The sequence below is a fragment of the Parasteatoda tepidariorum genome, chromosome X1 (assembly GCF_043381705.1).
Source record: "Parasteatoda tepidariorum isolate YZ-2023 chromosome X1, CAS_Ptep_4.0, whole genome shotgun sequence".
Taxonomy (NCBI): Eukaryota; Metazoa; Arthropoda; class Arachnida; order Araneae; family Theridiidae; genus Parasteatoda; species Parasteatoda tepidariorum.
In genome coordinates, this window is record NC_092214.1 from 26,190,761 (window position 1) to 26,217,336 (window position 26,576).

At 26.6% G+C, this 26,576-nt stretch overlaps 2 protein-coding genes across 2 annotated transcripts in view; one reads left to right on the forward strand and one right to left on the reverse strand.

Annotated features, from left to right (window-relative positions):
• Positions 1-2,339: 2,339 nt before the first annotated feature.
• LOC107456722 (extended synaptotagmin-like protein 2) overlaps positions 2,340-26,576 on the reverse strand; it is a 47,674-nt gene continuing 23,437 nt past the window's right edge. Inside the window, exons 11-21 of the mRNA XM_043043989.2 lie at positions 25,321-25,406; positions 24,424-24,472; positions 23,787-23,876; positions 23,622-23,711; positions 21,946-22,107; positions 21,482-21,631; positions 19,944-20,290; positions 18,747-18,872; positions 18,301-18,435; positions 15,499-15,654; positions 2,340-15,042 (exon numbers count right to left, since the gene is read on the reverse strand). Of these exons, the coding sequence (XP_042899923.1) occupies positions 15,018-15,042; positions 15,499-15,654; positions 18,301-18,435; positions 18,747-18,872; positions 19,944-20,290; positions 21,482-21,631; positions 21,946-22,107; positions 23,622-23,711; positions 23,787-23,876; positions 24,424-24,472; positions 25,321-25,406 (1,416 nt within the window). The 3' untranslated portion in view covers positions 2,340-15,017. The remainder of the gene's footprint in view (positions 15,043-15,498; positions 15,655-18,300; positions 18,436-18,746; positions 18,873-19,943; positions 20,291-21,481; positions 21,632-21,945; positions 22,108-23,621; positions 23,712-23,786; positions 23,877-24,423; positions 24,473-25,320; positions 25,407-26,576) is intronic.
• Positions 6,335-6,736, forward strand: LOC139427107 (uncharacterized). The gene has a single exon (XM_071187776.1). It carries the CDS (start codon positions 6,335-6,337, stop codon positions 6,734-6,736), a length of 402 nt encoding a protein of 133 aa, XP_071043877.1.

The following is a 26,576-nucleotide window of genomic DNA, read 5'->3' on the forward strand; positions in this document are numbered from 1 at the left end:
TGAAAAAAAATTATGAAACCTTAGATAAATCATAGATTCTAACACTATCACAACCTACTATGTATTCTGATTAAAATCTTAACTCTCATTGTAAATAATACTCCAGGTATTCTATATGATATATTCTAACGATTCTATACATAATTTTATACGTTAGAAGATGCTACTATTATTTTACTCGCTTTCACTCATTCAGTAGCTTAGATATTATCTAAAAATTTATAAAAGAAATTGGACAAAAATCACCCGAATTCAAATTATATCAATTATTCACCCGATTCTAATGATATCTTTAACTACAAGGCATTAAAATAACTTTCGTAGTAATGAGTATTTCAGTTTTATTCTATACGATTCTGGAAAAAAATAAATAAAAACATTTTTATTCCATAAACCAATATACATCTTTTTTCGCGAAAGGTGAAATATTTTTCTTAATGGAATTTTTTGTTGAAAAAAAAAAAGCTAATAAGCCGTAAAACTTTTTTTTGTAAACTCAGAATGAAAATATATTTTTACGGCCAAGTATTACCAGACGTCCTTTATTTTGTAAGTTCCTTTTTTATTATTTTTAAGATTATTTCAGAAAATAATCCGCACTTTCATAAAAATAATTCTCGCGGGATAAACTATTTTTTAACTAACAGAACTGAGATTACTATTGCTAAAAATCTAAAAGGTACTTAAAGACTGTCTAAAATTTTAAAGTAGTTTACTTGATTTCAGAACTTTAAAAAGAAAGGGAAAACTTTTAAGAAATAAAATTTTTAAAAAGGATTAAAACAAAAGTTTTGCAAGAATAAAAAAAAAAGTGTGATACATATCTGCAATAAAATATAACTTGTTTAAGGGGGGACCCTACCCTGAGATGGTAAAATATTAACGTTTTTCTTGAATTTTTTTTTAATTATAGAGACAATACAGAGACTCCTTGCTTTTTTTTATGTTATTTAGCTACAATTTAAGTCTATTTTAAAAAAAAAAAAATTTACAAAATAATAAAAAATAAGTTGGCGGCAGCTCTGTGTGTGGCAGGTCATCAAAAAGTAGCACCTCACTGGCCTCATGGATTTAGAAGTCCTGAAACATAGGAAAACGATTTTGTTTAGATTTTCTGAAACTCTAAGACATTATCTAAAAAGTAGCATAGCGGTTTTTTGATATTCGCAAAACTACCAAACTGGCAGCAACTTAAAAAAAAAGTTAAGTTTTTTATTAAAAATATATTCATTAAAACACTAATATAAAATCGAAATATAAAAATATCAAAAAAATCCTATGCTACTTTCTAAAGAATATATTTTTACGTAATTTAAAATAAAGAACAGCTTATTTCGTTGTATAAATCATGTTAAGCCAGGTCAAAAAACAGCGTTTTGAGAAAAACGCGTTTTAAAGTTTTGACTTGTGTTCAATCTAGTAAATTATGAAATTAGTAATGACTAACCTTTATTCTGCAATTCCAGCTCCATACATCTTCTCCGTCAACAGAATGGGTGAGACACAAAAAGAATGTCACCCCTCTTAATCCTCCGGAACAGGCCTTTCTACCTGCTTAGCAACGACTCTCTATTTTACGGTATAACTTCCAAACGAAATTAGGTACCGAGAAATCGTTTTAGACAGACATTAGGAAGGGTACAAAGAATCGAAAAGTGCAATAAAAATTTTTTCGAATTTTTGAAATATTCAGGGTGGGGTCCCCCCGTAAGCTTATATGCTACGCCAGGAGCTATTGGTAATTATGTTTATGCTATTATGATATAAACATTAAATGCTTTTTTCTTGAAATAGTTCGTTTTTTCTTAAACTAAAGGACATAGCAGTTACGTTACAACTTAGTAAATGGACATGAAATTTTGTAAGTCGTTTATTTTTTCAAAGTACATAGGTAAAATAGGTAAAATACACACATCTGAGTTATAAATTTTTCTAAATATGGCAATCAAAAATAGGTCTTCAATATGGTGAAAAAGTGACCTAAATGTAATGATAAATGGATATTTAAGAAACTTATTTCCTAAATTTGCAATGAGAACTTTTGATTCTAAGCGATAAATAGCTTATACTCGTGTCCCTCTTTAAAAAAGTATTAGATCCTTTACATCTGGGTAGAACATTTTTAAGAAATTTGCAATAAAAATACAATTTTTAGTTTGCTAAAAATTGTATTTTTAATGCATCTGAAATGCTTGTTTTTTTTTTCCCTTAAAAAAGGCATTCAAAATTATTTCTATTTTGAGTGAAAACTGACAACAAAAGCTACAATTTAGAAGTGAAAAGATTAAAATACTTTTATTAACACTGATAGAGAAAATTATAACTCATAAACTTAAAAAAAAATTTTAATAATTTTTATTAATAAAATATCACAAATTCAACAATTTTACTAAGTTTTCAAGCAAATTCATTAGCTTACAAGTTTTTATAGTTATAATTTCAGAATTACAATTAAAATGAATAAATCTCTGCTTTCATACAGCACTCAGTTAAATAAAAGATGTGACATAAACAACCACTTGACAATCAGTCAAAACACAGAATGACTTGCTTATTACAAAGAAATGTAATACACTGTATGCTAAAAAGTGACACTAATAATCACACACATTACATTTTAAGCAATTAACATCAATCGCCATATAACATTTAATTTACTAAACTTTAATATAAAGAAGCCTTTATGTACTTACAACTTTAGGAAAATTTAAAAAGCTGATTAATAAAAAAAAATTAATTCTAATCTACAAAAAAATTATATACTAAATCATAACATAAAAATTGCAATGATCTCATCAAATATAACACACATAATACAATTTAAAGACACATTATAATTTTTAATGAACAAACCTAATTTACAAAACGAAACATATAATAAATGCATATACTTTGACGTAAAATTTATAGAAATCTAGAATTATATTGAAAAAATCAGCACTTGCAAAAAAAATTACACCAGGAATGACTCACATTTTCAGATTAACATAATATGCATGAAATATATCAGAACCACATTAACTCTACCATTTAGTGCCATCAAACTATTGAAAATTATTGTTTAAACATTTTTACCAACATCCCTCTTAAGACTAACATTATGGATGGTGTATTCTAAAAAAAATTATCATTTAAATAAAATATTCAAAAGACAGAAATTCAAATTCCTTACTTCCAGATAGAATCCTTGCTGGTTTATTATTGTAAATCCCATGAAAGGATACTCTTAACAGCTGATTTTATTATTGACATGAATGAATAAACAAAGATATTAACTAAAATATTCCATGATTCATAAATTGAGTGATGAATTTTAAATGAACATTCATCGAGTTATAAATGAATATACTTTTAAAGAAAAAAGGGACAAAGTATTTGCGTAAGAACCAGCATTTTAACATTCTCCATCTCGTTTCATTGTTTGATATAGGTAGTTATGATACTGTATTTGATATTTCATGCAAATAAATGTGCTTATGTGTGTTCCTTATTTTGTAAAGAAAACACTAATATTGTTACACTAACAGCAGGCAAAATGCAGGGGCAAATATGATAACACAATACAGCAGATACAATAATGTATAGCAATAACTTATTAAAAAAATTATTGGGATATATTATGACTGACGAGCTCATAGCAATCTGCTGTAGAAAACCTCATATATATTTTAGATAAAAAAAAAGGTTTAAAAATTAATATAATACGAAAATAAGCTAAAGATAGATATGAACCTTAATGTGTTGTACAAGATAACATTTTATTCTGTATTGTTACAGTATAAAAGCAAGTTTTCCATATAATCCAGAATAATAGGTCATTTAAAGTATGTCAGTCAGTGTATGTCAAACTGACTCTTTGTTTAATGAAGAACTGTTAATGAAAAACTATTTCTTTTTAAGTTTAACAGTTCTGCAAATCTTATTTATTTTTGCAATCACTCCCACCCTTTAAAAAATTTCACAATCAAACAAGTGCTCAGATCATTCTATAAAATAAATTGCGTTTTATTAAGGCAGTCACCTAGACTTGGTAATGTATGCAAGTATTAATGATTAAATTCAGGAGTAAATGCTGCAGAAGGTTGACATATATTTCTATTAAATATAAGCCATTTCAACAGTGCTATTAAAAATGCAGGTCATACAGGAAACATTTTCCCTGTAAGAAAAATACTAATAAAAAACTTATTTAAAAGAAATGAGAGATGCATCCCTTAGTAAAACTTTTACAAAATTGCTAACATATTTAAGTATAGTTCTAATGTTGAGAGTTATTTACAAAATATCTAAATTACTTTAAAATGTGCACAAATTGATTAGAGTTCCAGTAAAGAAAATCTATACTACTAGGAATAGGAATAAATTATAAAAAAACAAAACTAAAAAAAGGGCTAAATGCAAAAACACTGCCAATTTTATTTATTTTTAATGACCTAATTAGAAAAAAACTATAATAATTGGTAATAAACTATATTAAAAACATAATAATTAATAAGCTCATTATTTTGCATATCACATGTTTTAAAAGTATTTTTTAAAAAATATCTTAAATAAAATCGAAAAATGTAGAGAAAAGAAATGCTGAATCTGTGTGACTTAAGAACACAATAAATACAACATCTTAAAATATGAATTCTAATAGCTGATTATAATTAATCTGATCCTGTATTGAACCTAGCCAGCTAGAAAAATTCTGAGTAACTTTAGCAGTTATTAATTTGATATTAAAAAAAGGGCACTTTCACTAATGGACAAGTTTCTAAAGGCTACCTCTTCCCTATATGCCATTAGAGATAATAGTTGGCAAGTAGGCATGCATCCGAATCTAAGACAACTTTTCTATTTGCATGTTTATCACAGGGTTAAAAATAATAATTAATATGAAAAGTTTTGAAAAATGTTCTAAAGTTAGATACTTTTTTAAAACAAATTATCAAATAATTTAAAATTAAATTTATAGACAATGTAAATTTCTGACTAAAAGATTTGGTGGTAACCAGCTCAGTTATTACACAATGGGCCTTTAAAAAGCATCAGCATGAATGTGACAACAATCCAGTAATTGTGTAACATATACAGCTTATATTTCAAGTGCAACATGTATTTTTAAGTATAAGAGATTTAAAATTAATTAAGGAACACGGAAATATAAACCAAAATTGTCAAATGCAAAATACTTGTCGTTTTGGTTACTTTTAAGTTCTATATTTCCTAAGAAAACAAACAATTTAATACAAATTCAGATAGAATTTAAAACATTTTGTAAAGAGCAAAATTGTATTTATTTTTAAGCATTCTATCACTTTATTGTCAATAATGTTCAACAATTATTAATCAATTCTAATATATATATATATAAAAATGAAAAGAATAGTAATTTTTAAATCACCTAAAAATGCAGCAACTCATTTGAGATTTTTGCTTAGTCTTTTAAAAAAGAAAATTTGAATCTGATGAAAGTAAAGACATAAGCAAGCAAAAAAATAATAATTACAATACATTAAAAAGAACTCAAATTTTGAAGTTTTAAAATTCAAACAAAATTCTAATAAGAGATTTAACTTTTAAATAACATAAATATAATTTTTAAGCAATAATTTAAAAAAATCCATATGAACTAAAATTATTGGAAATTAAACAAATATTGCTTAATTCAAAAAATTACTATACACATTTATTAAAGCTATTTTCAACTATTAATAAATTAAAAAATAAGATTAATCATAACCTTAAAACATATTTTCCTATCTTTTCCTTAAAACATATTTTCCTTTTTATTTTCCTATCTTTTAATTTGTTTTTGTTTTTTTTTATAAAAAATGTCCCTTCATTTAATTAACTAATTATCTAACACAGAAAAATCAATAAATAACTACTGACTACATATGGCAGGATCGAATGAAACAGGGCTTAGGAAAGGCTACAAAATAGTGTCTAAAGTACTAAAAACAAGAGCTAAAATCTAATATTTTGCTGAAGAGAGAAAATACATTAATGTACCTCTTCAAGAAAAATTTTTTTGAAAAAATTTATAAAAGCAAGTACTGACAAAGCTTAATTCTACTTGTCATTTTGCTACATTTTGTTATTGATAATACAAGAATGAATTATAAATAATAATAATAAAGATTAATATGTTTTTCTTTTTTTAAGTTAAAAAATACACTATCTAGCCATTAATGACCAGACACCCCCTGAACAGCAGTTGGACTCGTTCTCGAATAAATACGGAACCTTTTGTGGGGGAAAGACCATTCGCAAACAGGCGACGGCCATACGAGCGTTAACAGTGAAAATGAGTGGACGGTGAGAGCTGAATGAGACGGAAAGGGGCATGATCATAGGCGCCCACCAATGTGGTCATTCCATACGTGCCATCTCCGACAAGTTTCAGATACCACGGTCAACAGTTGGTGACGTCGTGTTGAAATGGGAAGGAGAGGGAGTGATAAAACCGCAGTCCCGACCCGGCAAGCCCAAAATAATGTCCGACAGGGATCGACGATCTCTTCGGCATGTAGTGAAGGCAAACCGACAAATGTCGTTGGACACTGTCGCTACCAACATCCGGGCTGCATCTGGCAGCGTTGCCAGTACACGTACCATTCGTCAGGAGCTGATTGCACAAGGATTCCATGGACGAGCAGCAGCACATGAGCCAAACATCTCTCCATCAAACGCCCACCACCGATTTCAGTGGAGCAGAGCACGTCGCCAGTGGACAGCAGAGCAATGAAAAAGCATTATGCGGAGTGGTGAGTCATGCTACATGTTGTGGCACTCTGATGGACGGGTGTGGACCTGGCGAATGCCAGGAAAACGGTACCTACCGGAGTGCATTGTCCTCACTGTGAAGTTTAGCGGTGGAGGAATTATGGTGTGGTCCAAGTGTGGTGTGTGGTGGAGGAATTATGGTGTGGTTTCTCATGGTTTGGCCTTGGACCCTTGGTGTTAGTGCGCGGAACCCTGAACGCAGAAGGGTATAGAGACATCCTGTACAATTCGGCGCTCCCATCCTGTGGCAACAGTTTGGTAATGGCCCGTTTGTGTTTCAACACGATAACGCTGCCATTCATAAAGCACATGCCATCACGGACTGGTTTGATGAAATGGGGGTGCAGGAGCTTGACTGGCCATCCCAAAGTCCCGACATCAATCCAATTGAGCATCTCTGGGATGAGTTGGAGCGCCAGTTGAGGGCCAGACCACAACGCCCCAAAACCACCACTCAAGTCTTCGCCATGTTACAGGAGGAATGGCGGTCAATACCTGCCGCCGTGTACCAACACCTAGTGGATAGCCTTCCTAGAAGGGTTAAAGCTGTGATTCGGGCGCGTGGCGGCCCTACGCCCTACTGACTTTTATAGCACCTCATGTATCCGAAATGAGGGGTGTCCGGTCATTAATAGCCAGATAGTGTATTTAGAAACTGCTAAAAAGCAGAATATTTAAAAAAGCAATAAATAATTATTAATGATATAAGGCATTATTCATAGATTGTCATTATGAATAAATAATTATTTTAAATATTTATGGGCTTTTAATATGTTTCACAGTAATAAATCAACATATAATGCTCATAAAAAATACTTTTAAGAATCAAGATCTTGACAAAATTTAGAAATGTTGGTCATTTATATCTAAAGATATCTATTCTATCAATTCCTCATATAACAAAAGATAATGATTAAGCGAAGCTTTTCCATTATTTATACTGATAGCAAAATTTATAATTTTCCTACAAATGATGTTATTAATAATCTCAGCACAAGTTACAATAACATTAATTACTTATAAAATAGATTTTGTAATGCATTATTGATTTATTAATTATAAGGCTACTGCTTTATTAGCTGTCCTCCTATAACAAAAGAATATGGTTAAGATAAAGCTTTACCACTATTTATACTAGTAGCAAAACATAAAGTGATATTTCAAAGAATGGTGTTATATATAATAGTAATGCAAGTTACAGTAACATTTACTACTTAAAAATAGATCTTGTTATGAAATACTGCTTCATTAGCAATCATTCTATTAAAAAAAAGAAAATGGTTAAGCCAATTTTTCCTCCATTTGTACTGATAGTTAAACTTTAATGATATTTCAAAGAATGATATTAATTATAACATAAATACAAGTTACAGTAACATTTGTTACTTAAAAATAGACTTTGTTATGCAATGCTGCTTTATGATAAATTATGATATACCATTATGTTAGCAAATACAAATTAGAAACAATAGATCATTTTATCCTTATTATTAAGAATTATTTCAATAAAAGAAAAAAAAATAGTTATTTATACTTTATTCACATAAAAGAAGAAAATGAATTTTTAATAAATAAAACATTATTTTTAGTGCAAGTGAAAAAAAATTTTAAGTTTAAAAATGCCTTAAAAACTATTATCAGGGTTGCCAAAGAAAAAAAATGAACGAAATAGTTGCTTCTAGTAGCTTAAAGCAGGAAAATAGTCTCCTAAAATTATGAAAATAGTTGCCTAAAGAAGAACAAATATTTTTCAATAATATGACTAAAATTTTATTAAATGACTTCATTGTAATATACCATGATCCATTTTGTCAAGTTGAAGGCCAATATGATAACTTTTAAAAAAACGTTAGTGTTCTAGCACTAAATTTTTATATAAAAAAAAAAATTTATATTTGAAGAACATTAAATACTTTAAATGTTAGAATTAATGCAGAAAAATAATTTTTTGTCAAAAAAAAAAATACTCTTTCTATTAATTTTCCCTTTCACATAATTTTTCCTTTCATCAATAAGAAAAAATACATATATATTGAAAAAATGATTGCTAAAATTTGAGATTCACGCATCATAGTAAAGTTTGAGTTCTTTAAAATCATGCCGAGTTTGGCAGCAATAATTGTTGAAAAGGCGTTTAAGAAACAAAATAGATTCACAATGGAATCTGTGCAAATTGAGCGCATTAAAAAATTATGACTCAAATTTGCAATTCAATATTTTTTTATTTTTTAGAAGCTACAGGTTGTCAACCCAATTTATGCTAAAAAAAAACATTGCTAGTAGCATAGAAAAGTCTCCCAATAGTCTCCTTTTCCTAAAAATAGATGCTTTTATAGCCTTTTCAGGCAAAAAAGTAGTCATAGTTGCCTGAGGTTGAGAATAGTTGCAAATAGTCATATTTTTGTCACCTGTGGTAACCCTGTATTATGAATCAGTTAAATTATATAAATGAATTTTTTCTATTTTAACTAACAACAGTTGCTTGCACTGTGAGCCACAAACTATTGAAGATATTATAATGTGAAGAAGTATAAAGATATTTTGTGTGTTGGTGTTGTCATCACTTATAGGTTTGTACTCAATGGTGTTTATTTCAGCACTGCTAGATGTAGTTTCAATATATTACATCAAAACAATACACAAAATAAATAGAACTAAATTACATTGTTTTCAAAGCTGGTGATGTAACTCAGGGCTAAAGAGAATAGAAGGGCTGGTTCACTCCTTTGAAGTAACTCTCACTGCGCCAATCCTCCGATTTTCTCTAGTGACGTCACTTTGGCGCAAAGCTCACACTTTTACTTCAAGAAAGGAGCGTTCGGCCTTACTAGCTCTAACTAATATTGGATCATTTCTTTTTGTGAGATATTCTAAGACATTTGTTATTTTCTATAATGACTTTCCTCAGTTTTTGCAGTGAATTTACAAGAATTTAAAACTATTATCGAAATGCCAGTTTGCGCGATTGCAACTTGCAAAAATTCTGATATAAAAACAAAAGGAAAAAGTATAATTTTTCGCGTGTTCCCTAAAGTAAATGAACAACTATGTAAAGAATGGATTCCGAAATGACACAGTTAATATAAAACAGCAATACGTTTATTCTGTCGTAAAGAACTTTTATAAAAATTCATTATCTAAATAGAAACCGCCTCGTTACTTCATAAAGAAAGGCAGGTGAAAAGAATTAAAAAATAGATAAAGTCAAAGAAAATTAAAATGTAAGTAAAAAGTATAAATAAAATATATAGTATATAGTTGAAATTCTCCTAATTTCATAACATATTTTTTAATGTAGTTATTCTAAATATTTATTATTTTTTTTAAAAAAATTATATTGTCTTCAATTTAATTATCTATAAATTATATCATCGTAAATTTAAATATCTATAAACAATTGCAAAATTTTTAATGTCATTAAGAACCTAAATTATTATTTTGTTTCAGTAATTAGCTATTAACGACATATTTTAAAATCAGGGATTCTAAATTTAACTTAACTTATTGTTATAAAAGAATATGTAGATAAAAAAAGTGTCGATATATGCTTTCATTTTTCTTAATAATTAAAGTTAAAACTGAACTTTTTAAAATAGGTAAAGTATTTATAGTGTCATTTTCGCCAGCTAGTAAAACATTTTTATAAGTTTGAAATGGTATTTTTTTTAATATAATAACCAAGAAAGTTTTTTTGAACTATGTTTATGAACGGAAATAATGTACTAATTACGTAAAGTTTGAAAGCTAATAACCAGAAAAAGTCTAACTTATTTTTACAAATTTACAAACAGAAAGATGCAAAGTTATCATATCTTTGCTTGCGATCTCTGAGATCTGTGGACACAGTGACGTCATGAGGAGGGAAATCGTAGCTTCAGCTCTAAGAGGGGAGTGAACTAGCCCTTCTATTCTCTTTAGCCCTGGATGTAACTAAAAAATTAAATAAGATACAATTTTCATTTCTAAACATGCACTGGAAGGAGATTGAATGATGTGATTTAAATACATTGGAATTTATTTTATATAAAAAAGTAATTCATAAAAAAAAATAGAAATGGCAATTCTTCAGAATCAATTTTCGGTAATCTTAAAATATGTCTTCATACATCTGAAAATACATCTTTGTTTTAAAATAGTCAAAAATCTTAAAATTTGGGTAGAAATACTTTATAATTTTCAAATGTCAGATTCTTCAAATATCTTATAAACTAACTGGTGATTAATGAATTATAAAAAAAAAAAAGGTTTAACTAAGGCATGTATAAAAATTTTGAGTTTTAATTTATTTTTTAGAACAGGAATAAAATTTAACATTCTTGTGTACTTTTTTTTATTTATTTATTTTATATTAAATAACTTATAGTATAAGATATTTATTTAAAATTGCAATAATTACTATTTATGATAAACACGTATTAACTAATTATTTTATACATAAAATGTTTTCTTCCAATTATGTTACCGATGCATTTTAAGTTTTGAATATTTAAGAGAGCTGCTTAATTCATTTCAATACCAAAAAGCATTGCATAATATGACTCATTGGGTAGACCTTAAAGTTCTTTACAGAAAATGGGATAAAATATAAACAAATAATAGACAAGAAGAATTTTAACTTACAAAGACATTTACTGCTACATTTAGTTTCATTTTTCTGGTATTTAAAAAAATATTTACGATATACGACATACAATTAAACGACATACAATTAAACTACGTGGTATAAAACAAATTTTGTTGTCTTCTGCAAAAAATTGTTTTTAATACATCAAACTTTTTTCATAAGAATCAACTTTTTCTTCCAGGAGTGGAAAAGTTTAAAGAGAAAATACTTTTTACAACATTGATTTTAGTTCAACATAGAAAAGGCATTATATTATTTTCATATATATATTTTTTTAAGCAGAACTATTTGAAGAAAAATAATCGATCATAAATATTGTTAATAAACATAAGTTTGAAAATTATTTATTTATGTTCTGTAACTAAGAAATAATTATTAGAAAAGATATGAGAAAATTATAATTGGTGATCAAAAAACTTTTTATAACTCTCAGAAAGAAAAGTTATTTCATTCAAGACTATAAAGGAAAAGCTAATATAAAGGATGTTAAGTATTAAAAAGATAAATATAACACTCAACAATGAGATAAGTAGGAAAACAAATAATACATCAAAAAGTCAAGCATAATAGATAAAAACTACTATAAAATATTATGTTAAAATAGGTATAATACAGACGTTAAACGGCAATATTAAAATTAAGTAATAAATTCTAGCAAAACACGTATGAGCAAGCATATAGATTGTACTTTTTTATAAATTTAGTTTCATCACATCAATTTAAAATATTTCAATAAACAAAAGAAAAACCAAACAATACAGAATATCAAAATATGATGATAAAAAATTAACAAAATATTATATTTATACATGATTGAATTATTGCAAATTAAAAAAATCATTGAATGTTTTACACCAAAATAAAGATATTCAAATTTTATAAAACAGTAACTGAAATATATGTACAACACACAGCTTCCAAAACTATTTAATGAACAAAAAATTTTGAAATCATAAAACATGAAAACATATAATAGTAACGTTTACAAGATTACAAGAAAAATTTACAGGAATAATTTTAAATTCTTTTCAAAGAAATAAAAATGGATCCACTTCACAACACAAACAATGACTCAACACAAAAATAATAAAATAAATGACTGAATTGAATCTTTTATGTGCAGAAAAAGAACACTTTGAATAAAATTCGAGTGAAACAAGAAATAAAACTACACCTAAAAATAACAAATATATATGAATAAAAGAAGTTTATTCAAATTAAAATACCTTGAGTTGAGTTAGAACTTTTCAATTTCCTAACTTATAATTAAACTCCCAAGAACCATTACGAGCAATAAAAGTTCAGGTCATTGTAATTATAATTTTAAAACTAAGACAATTCATTTCACACCAAGGTAAAACTAAACAAAATAAAAATTACTTTTATATGGCACAAGAAAAATCTAAAATCATTCTACCTGTTGTATAAACTGAGTATCAGGAACCAAATTTAAATATTAAAAAAGCTCAATAAAGATTACATTTTTAAAAATTAGGCAAAATGTGACAATGGTTGTTGAGCCAAAAATAATTTAAACATTTCACAACATAATATTCTAACAAACTGCAGACACTATTGCATAAAAACTATAGTATTGAAGAATTCAGAAAATACAAATAAAAAAAAAACATTGAACACTTAAGCTATATTTCAGTCTCTCTTATTAACATTCTCATACAATATTATTTTTTCTAAATAACTCAATATTAAATTTTCTAAAAAAAACTGTTTTGAAACGAATATCAATTTTTAGAAATATATCATAAAGAAGTTAGTTTCCAAAATGTGTGTATGAGATATTTAATTTTATAATATAATGAAAAAAATTAACAATATATTTTTAGAAAAATTTGTTTTTCAAAAGACTGCTTGTCAATTTTCTTGTCTCTGTTTTTATAATAAAACAGATATATATTTCATTTTGGTCAATTTGGGCAATAGATACACTTTACCTAACAACACTTGAACACTCTAAATAAGGTCATTCAATACCCAAAGACCACTAGTAGAACATCAACAAAGCTATCATGAGGTAAAATTTATGCACCTTTTCAAACATTTTCAATTTATTAACATAGTTACTATTTATTAAACAACATATTAAAAAATCAAACGGTTCGTTTTATTTATGGTTATGGTTAACAATTCATGATATTTTGTAGTTTTGAAAATATGATCAATAACTATAAAAAAAATAATTGCTTCTTTAAGAAAACATTTTAATTTTCCAAAGTAAAACATTTGAAATTTATGAAACTAAATTAAGATTATACCTATTATGATTCTCCTGCAATACGACAGCCATCGAGAATATTTTAATTTATTTCTTAATCTTTAATCTGTACCTCATTTATGATTTCATATACTTAATATTGCTTTAAAGAAAAAAAACACTTAAAGAGCTTAATAAAATATAAATAGTTGTATAATGATTTGAAGATACTATAAAGCTGCCTTTAAAAGATCTGAGATACAACAGAGTATGACAAATATAGAATAACAGTTGAAATGGAAACTTAAGTAATTGTAATTTATGCACTTTGTTTCAACATTCAAGGTAATATTTATCAAATCAATTGCAAAAGTTATCGAAACTTGAAAAAGATTGCTAAACTTTCAAGATATTTTTTTTTTTAAATCAGCTCAACTATTGACATTGTGTGAGCTTTAAAATAATATATAGCATAAAATTTCATATTAATTGTTATGTAAATATTTAGAAATAGCATCTGAAATAGTAAGAAAAAAGGCACATGGATTTCGTAGCAATCTAACACTATATATTCCACTTATTATTGTAATTACACAATTTATAGAAGCTGAAGAAAACTAATGTAACTGAAAAAAAATTAAAAGTAACTGAAATTTAACTGATAGTTAAGCTTGTTATATTTCATTTATAACTGTGAATGAAATATACACATTGGAAGTAGTCATAAATCATTTATAAAACATTGCATAGTGACACATTTATATCTGATAAATGTAAAAAAATTGCAAGTCTGTTCACTAGTCAAAGAGATGAGATACATTCTAGATAGATTCTTCATTCACAAAAGGAATAAATGCATTACTATTTTAAAACAAATATGACTGTATTTTTGTTGCAAAAGATACAACCTGGTCTCTTTGAAGCAAAAAATACAACCAGATATAAAGTTTCTTGTATAACACTTAAAGAATTAACAGATTAAGTGTAAATAAACAAAAACAATTTCAAAATTTCATATAAAAAAAACTCTCCATTTATAAATTTTAATTAACAAATCCAGACCTCAATAAATCATTAATATAATATCCTCATAAATTTTTTGTTTAATAATAGAAAATATTCAAAATAAAATATTAAAACATATTAGGAAAACATACGACAAAAAGTTTCAAAAATTGGAAAAAATTAAAATAACATCAGTAATATAATAAAATGTGCTTTGTAGCATAATTATAGGATATTACAAAGAATATTAAGAAAAAACTAAAGTTGAAAAAAATTAATATTGGTCCAGTATTTATAAAGATAGATAAAACATGACTTAAGTATGTAGCTAAGGAAATAGCAATGAAGAATATTATCTAGATTATGTCTGCTTTCAGGAGTCAAGCATTAAACTAAAATCATCTAATCTGCAGCATCTAAGTCATACCTAAAAATAATTAAAGATCATTATTAGCAGAAGGTTCTTTATTGATAAAACAACTTAAAATTTAAATTTTTTTTTTTAAATAGCTTAATTGCATCATATATATTCAATGTAAACTATTGGAATCAGGATACTAAACACGAATCATATAACGAAGTAAGCAGGACTTTTCAGGCTGAACATACTACACTATACTATTTTATAGTATACTATTATATAATATCTCACTTTTGCACAACCTTTTAATCTTAAACAATTATTCTTGCTGAGTTTAAGACTTACCCTTGTAATAAAATTGGCACTTTCCTACTTACTACAGAAGATATATAATAAATTTAATTATGAGGACAAGGAACATGAAAAATGCGTAGAGCATGTAAGAGTAATCTTAAGAAATTGTAATTTATAAGCTATGTTTTAACTTTTAACACAACAATCTTTGAAGAACAAACAACATACCATTCTGTTGAAGCTTTACTAAGATCCAGATTTGTTAAATCAATTACGGACTTTCCTAAAGTTTTGCCACGTGGAAACATAGAGCCACTTTTAGAAACAACTGTAACTTCTAATGAATAATTTGCTACTTCTGATAGATTGACATCAAACTCAAGCCTAAAAATTTCAATTTAAAATAAAGTTTTAACAGTAATAACTTAATATATCATAAGTACAAGTATAAACTGCAATATAGGTGTGTCCAACTTATGAAACGTACATAACAAAACAAAATTATGTAGCAAACAACTTTTATAAGACAATTTTCTAAGTGATCCAGCAATAAGATTTAATGAATATGGGAAAAATGATTTTGTATACTGTTTCATACCATTGTGTGTGTATTGCTCCATAACATTTTCAGAAATTAAAGATGGTTCTACAATCAAATCGTAATTGCAAGTACTTAAGCAGGAAAAGCTTTAAAATTAATGGTACTTATTTTTCAAATGTAACACAGACCATAAAGGAAAATTAAGTGTTGAACAGGAAAACATTACAGAGTATTTCAAGTGCTGCATTTAATAACACTTTCAATATTTTTTCCAAAAAAGATAATCCTTGCCAAAAAAGTTAATCCTTGTTAAAATAAAACTGGTGATAAGATCATTGTCTCAGCTCATTGTCATCTCAGCTCATATCATTGTCTCATCATGAAAGCAAAATAATGTGAGCAGTTTTCTAACACATAAAAACAATAACAAAGAAAGCCTATAGGAAGTTTAAAAAAAAGAACCACCAAACTTATTTAAGAGAGAAAAAAAACAAATGAGAACTTCAATTCAAAATAACACAACAAAAACAATAGTTTTAAACAATTAAACTAATTCATTAGGGGAAACTGTAGACAAATTAAATAGGAAAAAAAACAGTTTTTCAAGAGTATTGATATGCTTTCTAAAAAATTCTGGTTTCTGCTAGCTCCTCAAAAATATGCTTAAAGAATCATAATTATTAATTATAACATTACAAAAAAATGCTTTAAACTAAAACCATTTTTAACTTATTTTTGCTACATATTTAAATTGAATAACATGAAAAATTATTTACAAATAGCATCCAGTGGGGCTTGAAAATTATTTTGCCTGGCATGCTTCGGTCATGTAAAAATTCCAATCTGGCTTGCATAAATTTGATCTTAAATACCGTAAAATGCTGATTAAGCATGGCTTAAATTTCAATGAAAATAAATAATAAACTATCTTTTATCAGTTTTTTGCAATGTTATCAAATTTAAAATTGCTGTTTTCTAAAAAATTAAAAAATAAAAATTTCAAATCAAGATCCTTTTATATTGAATCAATTTTTTACATAAATTTTATGGGTTTTGAGAAATTTAAAAGCTTATTTTAAAGATTTTATTATTAGTAATAAAATAGTATAAGGTTTATAAATTTCAAATGAATAGTCTCAGAAATTTGATCAGAATTAAAAATGTATGTAAAATTAATACTTAAGAGGAGGATGAGAGATAAATGAGGAGGTTGTTTAATATATAGAAGCATACATGTTGTTTGAAAGGTAATAAACAAATATTTATTATTAGAGTTAATAATTATAGTTTATCAATTTTTTGAGATATATATGAAAGTGCCACTCCCTAAAAAAACTACAAATACAAATACAAATAAAAATATAATCGTATATCCCAGTGTATAAGTCGCTATTTCAAACCACCAAAATTTCGTAAAAAATAGGGGTTTACTTATAAAACAGTAAAGTTTGACAATTGCTGATTGTGAAATCCCGATGCATTTTAAACAATGATATAGAACTGAATAACTCATTTAACCATTCAATCAAACTGACTCACCCCTTTCAAGAAACTATTTTTAATATGCTTCAAGAAACTACTAACCTTTCAATAAACTATTTTTAACATTTTCTAGACATATAAAGGTTTTTTTTCTTGAAACCATACTTCAAATTATCCTAAGATAAAAATTAAGAATTTATTTAAGGGTATTTTAAAAAATATAACACAATGGGAACTTTTAAAACATACCATAAAGCTACAAATTAAAAGATTCCAGAACATCATCTGTACCAGATTCAACAACATTACAAGTATTGTCATATGGATCTAACTCTGCAATGGTTTTTTTACTTCATCCTCCTCTGCTGAGTCACACAAAAATTTATCTTTACCCCCATTCAAAAAATTCAAAATTCCACACTTTTTAAAAGATTTTACATTAACATTTGAATATACATTTCGTCACCAGTCTAGTATCATATCTAGTACTATACAAAACATTTTGTAAACTTAATATGTTTTATGTTTTTCAAATTTAGAAATTGTAATAATTGTTTTTTTCAGTGGTTAAATTATACACTCCACACACCAGAAATTTGCTATCTTGTGATCAAAAATAGAGAATCAACTTATACACGGAGATAGATGGTATGTTTTTATTATTTTTGAAAAATTGAAATGTAACAAATTATAGGTTTTTAGGAATAAAATTTAACTTAGAGTAAACCATGGTGAAGATATGATCCTAATTGCAATTTTTATATAAAATAAAATTTATAGAGGGGATGAGGAAGGAGAAGGGGCAGAAACTTTTCAAGAAATACTCCCCTCATTAAGTAAAACAGCTGATGAAAATTCAGCTTGTCCTTAATATGTCTTAACAAGGATTCTTAATTGCCTGGGATAAAAATGATGGGGACAACTGGTCATCAAAGTAAAAGTTTATGAGCTTAATTTTCTCTTCCCACCATATATTTCATTTAAGCTTAAAATTTTTAAGAACTTACGTTTCATCAAAAATAGGGTTACAAGTATTCTTGATGACTTGGGTTTTTTGCTTTGTTTCCTTATTACGGTCGGGAGTCATATAGATTTTCACATATGGGTCTGGCTTGTCTTCACCCTCTTTATATGGTAGATTTCTAAACAAAATTAAGAAAATAATATAATAAACAATTATTTAATACAATGATGTTTAAAAAAACAATTAAGAGCAAGTAGTTATTATATCAATGTTTAGGTAGTTTCACATTCATAACACAATTAACACTTAAGTATTATAAATTATTACATTTAGTTAAATACTTTTTAAAGATATATTTTATTTCTCAATTCCCTTAAATTTAGTGCTAAAATATTTATAAGTAATTTATATATTTTGCTAGAAAATTTTTTTATTAAAAACAATTAAATTCAAAAATGAAGAAATAGAAAATGAATTGATTATCCTTACTTAGCTTTATGGACAACAACAACAAGCTTATTCCTAGGAATACTGTATCGTAAAGTAAGCTGTATTTTGATTATTCCAGAATTACTTCTAGCGCTCCTATTACTTTTTATGCTATCCCCACTAAGACTGAAAAAAATTTGAGTCATTATACTTCGACAGAAGGATATAAATTTTAAAAATGAAAGCAATTATAGAAATTATGAAAAATATATTTATGTATGAATGCAACTAAACTCCTTTATAACAACATAGAGAAACAAGATATTTTGTTACTTTTTTCTAAAGCTGCAAATATCAGCTTTAGAAAATGAAGTAACAATAGAAAGCCTTTAACCATTAAAAATTATCTTGATAGGAAAAAGTAATGCTCTATATTAACATCTGACTATAACATGTATTTAATTGGGAAATTCCTACACTAGATATTTTGCCAGTAAAAAAATAAGGTTGTTTTAAAATATTGCTCCTGTTATTCACAAAATAAAATATTCTTAAAAACAATAAATTTGATTCTTGCTCTAAAATTTCTGGTTACTTTAAATTGATAATATTTTTTATCTTCCTAATAGAATGCTTTTTATTCCTAGTGTGAAAAAATAGCAAGATTTTTAGTTATATGTAAGAAAGCATAAATTTCACATCAATATTGAAGAAATTTCTCATTTATATTGAAGGAAACAAAAATGTTTAAAAAAAATTATAATGATTTATAACAAAATTTGTCATAGCTGGCAAATGACATATTAGGTTACAATTATTGCAAAAAAATTTTAAAAAAAGAATTTCTACCTTTTTTAGGATATGAGAAAATTCAGAGGTAACTATAACTTGCTCTCCATATTTTTTCCCGTATTTGATTACATTTTTTTTTAATAGTTTTAGCATAAACAAGCATTTTTCTATTATAAAATTCAATTTGTATCAGTAATGTTAGAAGTTGTCACATTATAAGGTTAATTAAATGGATAAGAATAAAATTTTGTTAAAAATAGCAGAGTAAACTAAAAAATAAAACGACAATTATTTTATTAACATTTTAAAATACTCTTTTCTATATCTGGAGATAAGAAAAAATTACTTTATAAATTATTAACTATTTCCTAATTATCTTATTAATTGTGCGGATTGTAATCAAATATGAAATATACAAGTATGCAGATTAGAAATTATTTTTCAAAATAAATCTTCATTTTATACCTTGGAGGAGAAGCCTTTTTTTTAATAGGGGATGGAGTTTTAACTGGAGAAGACTTTCTAGATGGTGAATCTGGAGGAGATGCGTTAGTCAAAGATGACTGATGAGGAATTTCAGGCTTTTCACCTCTAACTTCTATATTATCAACTGCGGGAATTATAGTAGTTTGAATCATATCTTGAATAGTTGGAGTAGCTGCACTTAAAGGACGAGCACTGAGTGTGATATCAGGAATATCAGGTAAATCCATATTTGATTTTGGTTTACCATCAGTTTTGTCTGGGCTTTTTTCTTTCTTTGAAATTCCTTCCTTTTTTGAGAAATTAGAAGCAGCACACGGAACTAAAATCTGAAAAATATTTCCTTTAATGTCAGAGATTACTTAAGTTATGTTGCATGATTGATTATCCTATATTACGCATAACCTATATTACACATATCCTATATTACACATATCCTATATTACACATAATTGATTATTAATATTTTGAAGATTATTTTTCATTCAGTCTTATTTGAAAAAAAGTCATTCAACAATCGATTAAATATGAGTAACTTTTTCTTTAAAAAATGATTTAAAGATATTTTAGACTATTTTGAACCATAATACATGGATGATGCTAGAATCAACTGTAAAATGTGGACCTGTGAGATAACAGTTTATGGTTCACTTCATCACACAATTTAATTCACACCATAAGTGTTAACAACATCAAAAACTTAGGGCATGCTTTAAATTTCTTGCTGTCTTATAAAAAGTATTAAAAATTCTAGAAAGTATTTTTTAATGAGGAAGATAATCTCAGTTATAATTTCCAATTTTTTAAAAAAAATATATTTTTTACAAAACAGAGCAATAAAAGTTAACCCATCGGTGATTTAGCAAATGGGCAAAATTGGAAGAATATTTCTACCCTATACACTTTTTACCAATGAATGCCTCTTTTGCCGCCAACTGACTCAATGCCTCTTAAAATTTCAGTATTGAATTTCTTGCACTTTGACTCAATACATTTTACAAACAAAGTAATAAGGTAATTAAATTTTTTTTTTTTACATAGTGCATAATTGAAGAACATATGAGACAAAATAATTTATGAATAACTTCATATTTTAGTGAATTTTACTGACTCAGATCCATAGTATAATGCATGATAGATCAATTTAGCAGTATTGTGGTTATAAAGCAATTAAACCCCTATCTTATTTTTAATTTAGCTTTAATGCAAACATACACAGATTTATTTGCAAACCCCTATGACCTCCATGACGCTCCTGTGAGACTTTACATGTTTCCTGACAAAACAGTCTAGTTTCTCTCATGTTCTAGTATAGTTATATGTGGTAAAAATGAGTAAACATTCTCTAATATAGGCTAAAATATGATAGCAATATTAATATTGAATGTAATACACTACCAAAGTAGTATCATACTACTATATCAATGTAGAATATAACAAAAAAAATTTAAGTGGCAGAATACTTAAAGCAAAATAGAACAAACAGTACAGATTCAGTTCAATAATATTAAAAGAAAAACCTTTAATTGAAGAGTCATCAATATTTTTGAATTAGGCCCAGCACCAAGAAGTTGAAAGGGTTCTTCTAACTGCATATCTTTCTCCCTAAGCAAACGACAAAGGTGAACCCTTGTCATTCCAATAGGTTTATTTGACTTGGTGTCAGAGACCTTAAAATGAAATAATTATAACTAAAATTAAAGAATCATATTTTAGACTATTAATATTTTAATATATTTATAAATTTCTTTATAAATATATACAATTCGATTATTAAAAAAAAAACACTTTCAGAATTATACAACCTATATAGTTTAGAGAAAAAAATTTTAGTAAAAAAATTAAATTTATAATTAACTAAATTAATTTTATAAAAGAGCAACAAACTCATGTGACATTTTAGAAATTATAACATAATCTAACGTTAGTAATTTAAACTATGTTAAAAAAGAAACATATCACGCTTACAAGCATTTTAACTAACCTCAACTGTTAAATCTTGAATTTCAGGATTATGTAACAAAAATCTAAAAGCCTCTTCCCAAACTGGATGGTTAGTATGTGGACGTATTGCACTCGTCTCTTTAAATCCAGTGACAGTCAACTGAACTTGTGCACTTGGTTCCTCAGCTCCCCTGTTTACATTCTAAAAAATGAAAGGAACCAATTAAATAACTCTGCAAAAATATACAATAAATCCCTTATATCCTAAATTTCTGGAAACACAAAAAAATTTTTAGAAGTAAAGAGTTTCAATGAAATCATGTCTACAATAAATAGAATAAACTAAATTATCAGAGGCACGCTTCATGTTAAAAGATTTTACTGAAAAAAAAATAGTAAAAATATTATTAATTTTAATAAATTCATCTATATAACTTTAATGTTATCCAATAACATTCTGAAGGAAAATATAAAAATCTGTGTTTAAATTTATAAGGGAACTTTATTCTTATGCAGCAGATGTGTTTCGCTTCTAATAAATTAGAATCATCCTTGAATTGATGAGTGATTGCAAACATTACCCAACCCAAATAAAGGTGCATCATCATCTCTGGATTTCTTTTTTACTAGAACAACAAAACATTAAATATTTCAACATTCTATTGCATTTTCTAGGCAATAGTTATAGCACATAAAAATATCAAAAATGACTAGATAACTCCTTAATACTTCTTGAGCCTCACATCATTAGTCAATCATATTTTCTAAAGTAAGCAGTTATATTTCAATCATGCATTTTGCACTTGCAAAAGTTTGCATAAAAGTTTCTCCTCTATGTGCAATTTCTCATTAAATAATAAAAGGAAAATTTGTTTTCCATTAGCAAATGACAACAGTTGAAAAAGCATTTTTAAGCTTGCAAATGGGACAGTCGGTTAAACCTCTTTCTAACCCTACGGGCTTTTTAATGCATTTTTTGCAGAAAACAAGGAAAAATAACACATTCTAACAATATATGAATGGATTACTAGTATAGTGGGGCTTTCAGGAGATTCCCTCCAGACATAAGTATCTCGTCGTGGTTGGTACTATGGTTACGAGGAATAGTCACTTAGAATAAAGGTGCAGGTGAATAGTTTTCTTGGCATAGGTCACCATGAGTAAACCAATTAACACCTTCATTCTAGAATTGCACCTCCCATTAGAAATGATCTCTCGCGCAGCAGACAGCCCCAGACCTTTAGTCTGGAGGGGATCTCCTCAAAGCCGCACAATAACTGAAGCAAACTCAGGTAATAATAACAAATACTGATTCGGTCTGAAAACTATAGTAATACTAAAGTTTTGAAAAATAAAATTTTGATATAACTTATGAGGTTTGGAGACAAATACAATGGATATTTTTTTTATTAGTGCAACGTTTTTTGTAAAGTCAGAAACACTTTACTGAGAGTGATTTCTTTTAACTGATCTGAACTTTGCTGAGCTACTAGAGGGAAGCTCTGATCTTTAGTTTTCTTAGATGTATTAGATAGGGAAAAAAGGCTTCTATGATGAGAAATATCAAGATTTCTACTGTAAACTAAACAAAAGTAATCATAAAAACAACAAAGAAAAATTACATAATAAATGAAATAATAAAATGTATTGTAAACATGATTAAAAATAATAAGTCTGCTAGTTATGAAAACATAATTATTCAAAAATTTTACTCACAGGCAAATGCTTAGCACTGTCAAGAAAAACAAGCAAAACAGCAGAATACATAGTTGATCTGGGATTTAAGTTCCTTATTTCAATAAGTTGCTAAAAAAAAAGAAAATTTTAATACACAAAAATTATTAAAACAAAGAAAATATGGAAATTAAATGCATTTTTTACCTGAGGAAGATCATCAGCATTGTCACTCAAAGTCAACCAAGTTGACTGTATATTTATAGAACCAGATTTTGTATCTTCTAATTGTAACCACTAGTATGTAAATAATTTAAAATTAATAAATAAAATTTTTAAAGAGTTTAAATTAAAGCACATTTCAGGGGTCTATCCAGGTCGAATTTGTTACCTTCACAAATTCAACTTTAGGAAAAACGGTAGTTTCACAAAATACTTTTTCTTAAATTTTTATTTTTTTGTCCCTTAAGAAACAATAAATCCATAATTTTACCATATTTTGTGTTGATTTTTTAATATAATTTTTTATTTTTCACAAATTATGTCTAAATTTTCACAAAATAAGTACCTCTCAGAAAAACCAAGACAGACCCCTGCCTTTTTCATTGGACATCAGGAGTAAATTTTCAAAAACCAATTATTAAAAAGGTTAAGGTTAAAAAAGTTGTTAAAAAGGAATTAGAATTATTAAAAAGGTTAATTGGTTTAGAGCAAAATTCATTGACTGAATTCATTAACTAATATCTTTAAATAGCAAAATTTAACATTATAAACTCTTGAAATCAAGAAGAAATTTTGAGAAATCAGTTATTAATGGGCAATAATACTAAAACACTTAACTTACAGCATTTATATCTCGTTTCTTGACCAATTTTGATATATCAACAGATACTCTGCAAAACAAATTTAATAGAGGAATTCATAAACTTATATGTTCATAAAATGTATGAAGAAACATTCCTATATTTTGTTTAGTTTTTAACAGTTCAAACAACATAAATTAGGTATTAATAGTATTTGAAAATGAAAACAAATATATTGAACACAAAGTGTATCAAAACAAATAAAAATGATATACAATGTTTATAATAAAACATACATTTTCTTCAGTGAAAACTAAGTAAACAAAATTGTAACATTTTCGTGTCTATCAATATAACACCTTTTAATAGTACTCAACACAATAATTTTAGCAACTAAAAATTTAAGCAAAACATCGATTCCATTTATCACAAAAAGTTTCATGTTCGTACTAAGCACAAACCAAACTTAAATATCAATACCAAATTATAATCACTTCAACGAAAAAGTCCTATAGGCATTAAGCACTAGAGTAATTAAAGTTTATATTATAGTTTATCTATAAGCTTAAATAAAAACATAATGTAATTACTTAATTATAGATCAAAGATTTAAGATTATTATGAAAAGATAAGAAACTTCCACAGCAAAAATAATTTGAAATAATAAATTAAAACAAAACATTTAAGTGAAAAGCTTAGGACTTCATGCAACATATTTTTTCATTAATTTCTAAAAAAGAAATAAAAAAGTATATTAGTAATTAAAAAGTAACTAATAAAAAAATGCTAGTCACTAAATATATTTCATTCCATATTGTTCCTTGATACAACTAAAAACACTTGCAATTTTCAAAAGAAATAAAAATGTTCAATGAACTAATGCCTAAAAACAACAATGGCAAATTAGAAACTCCAAACATGAAAATAAAAAAATTTACCTTCCCAGAAAATCATCCTTACTACTTTGGTCTTCATCCATGACTTCAATATCAATATTTTGTCCAACAAATTGATCAATAATAGGCTAAAATTCAAGAATGAGGTACACTTTAACTTCACTACACAACAACTTCAAGTTATGTGTCTTTAAAACTACACTTAATTCAAATAAATAATACAGAAAAAAAAAACATTTTTTAAATAATCAGCAAAAATGTCATTCATTATTCGACTGAATAATATCATTCAAAATTTAAACTATTTACTGTATGAAAAATATTATGCAGTTCTCTAATAAATATGGTTAGCCTATAAAATATTTATGTGATTCTTAAATAGTTACATTTAATAGTGTACTACAAGTCAAAAAAAACTATGAGTCAAAAAAAACTGTATGTCGAATTTAAAAGATTAAAAATTTTGTTCACGCACAGTAGATTTCATTTTGTGCTACTTTAATTCTCCCACAGACATCAAGATATTTTTCCTACATATATTGGAAAGAATATTTAAAGTGATGAACAAAAGTTAAGAAAAAAAGTGACAATTATAAATACATTTAAATGGACCAAGTTTTAAATTTGGATAGAATAGACTTCTCCAAATTTAAAATTTAGAACAAGAAACAAATTTAATGTCTTGAGTAGGACTGGGCGATATTAGAAATTATATATCATGATGCATCGTCAGTTTTGCATCGCGATATAGCGATGTATCGCGATATAGCGATGTATCGCGATATAGTATTTTTGAATTTCATTTACTTGTAAGGCACAGAAAGTCAGATTTCTATCAAAACTTCATACTCAGATTGATTTAAATCAATTTATAAATTTGAAGATATATATGTTTTGCTTAAGATATTAAATAAATTGACTACAATGTACAAATCTTACTTAAAATATTTATTGAAATGTTTGTTTAGGAATTCATAATATGCGTAAAACAAAGTGATAAAAACTTTTTTTAGAAATCAATATTTTCTTGTACTATTATGCATAAATAATTACATAATTATTAAGTTCGATCGTAATGTTCAATTTCTAAATGAAACGTTAAAAATTATTTGTATGTTTAAAACAAAGTGCTAAATAAATTTTATAAAAAAAAAAAACGCTTTTAAAACACTATTTTTTATTATCATTTCAGTCATTATAGTTCTATTATAGTTCATTTACGTCACACTAGAGCTGCACAATGGGCTATTGGCGACGGTCTGGGAAACATCCCTGAGGACACAGCAATATTATGCCAT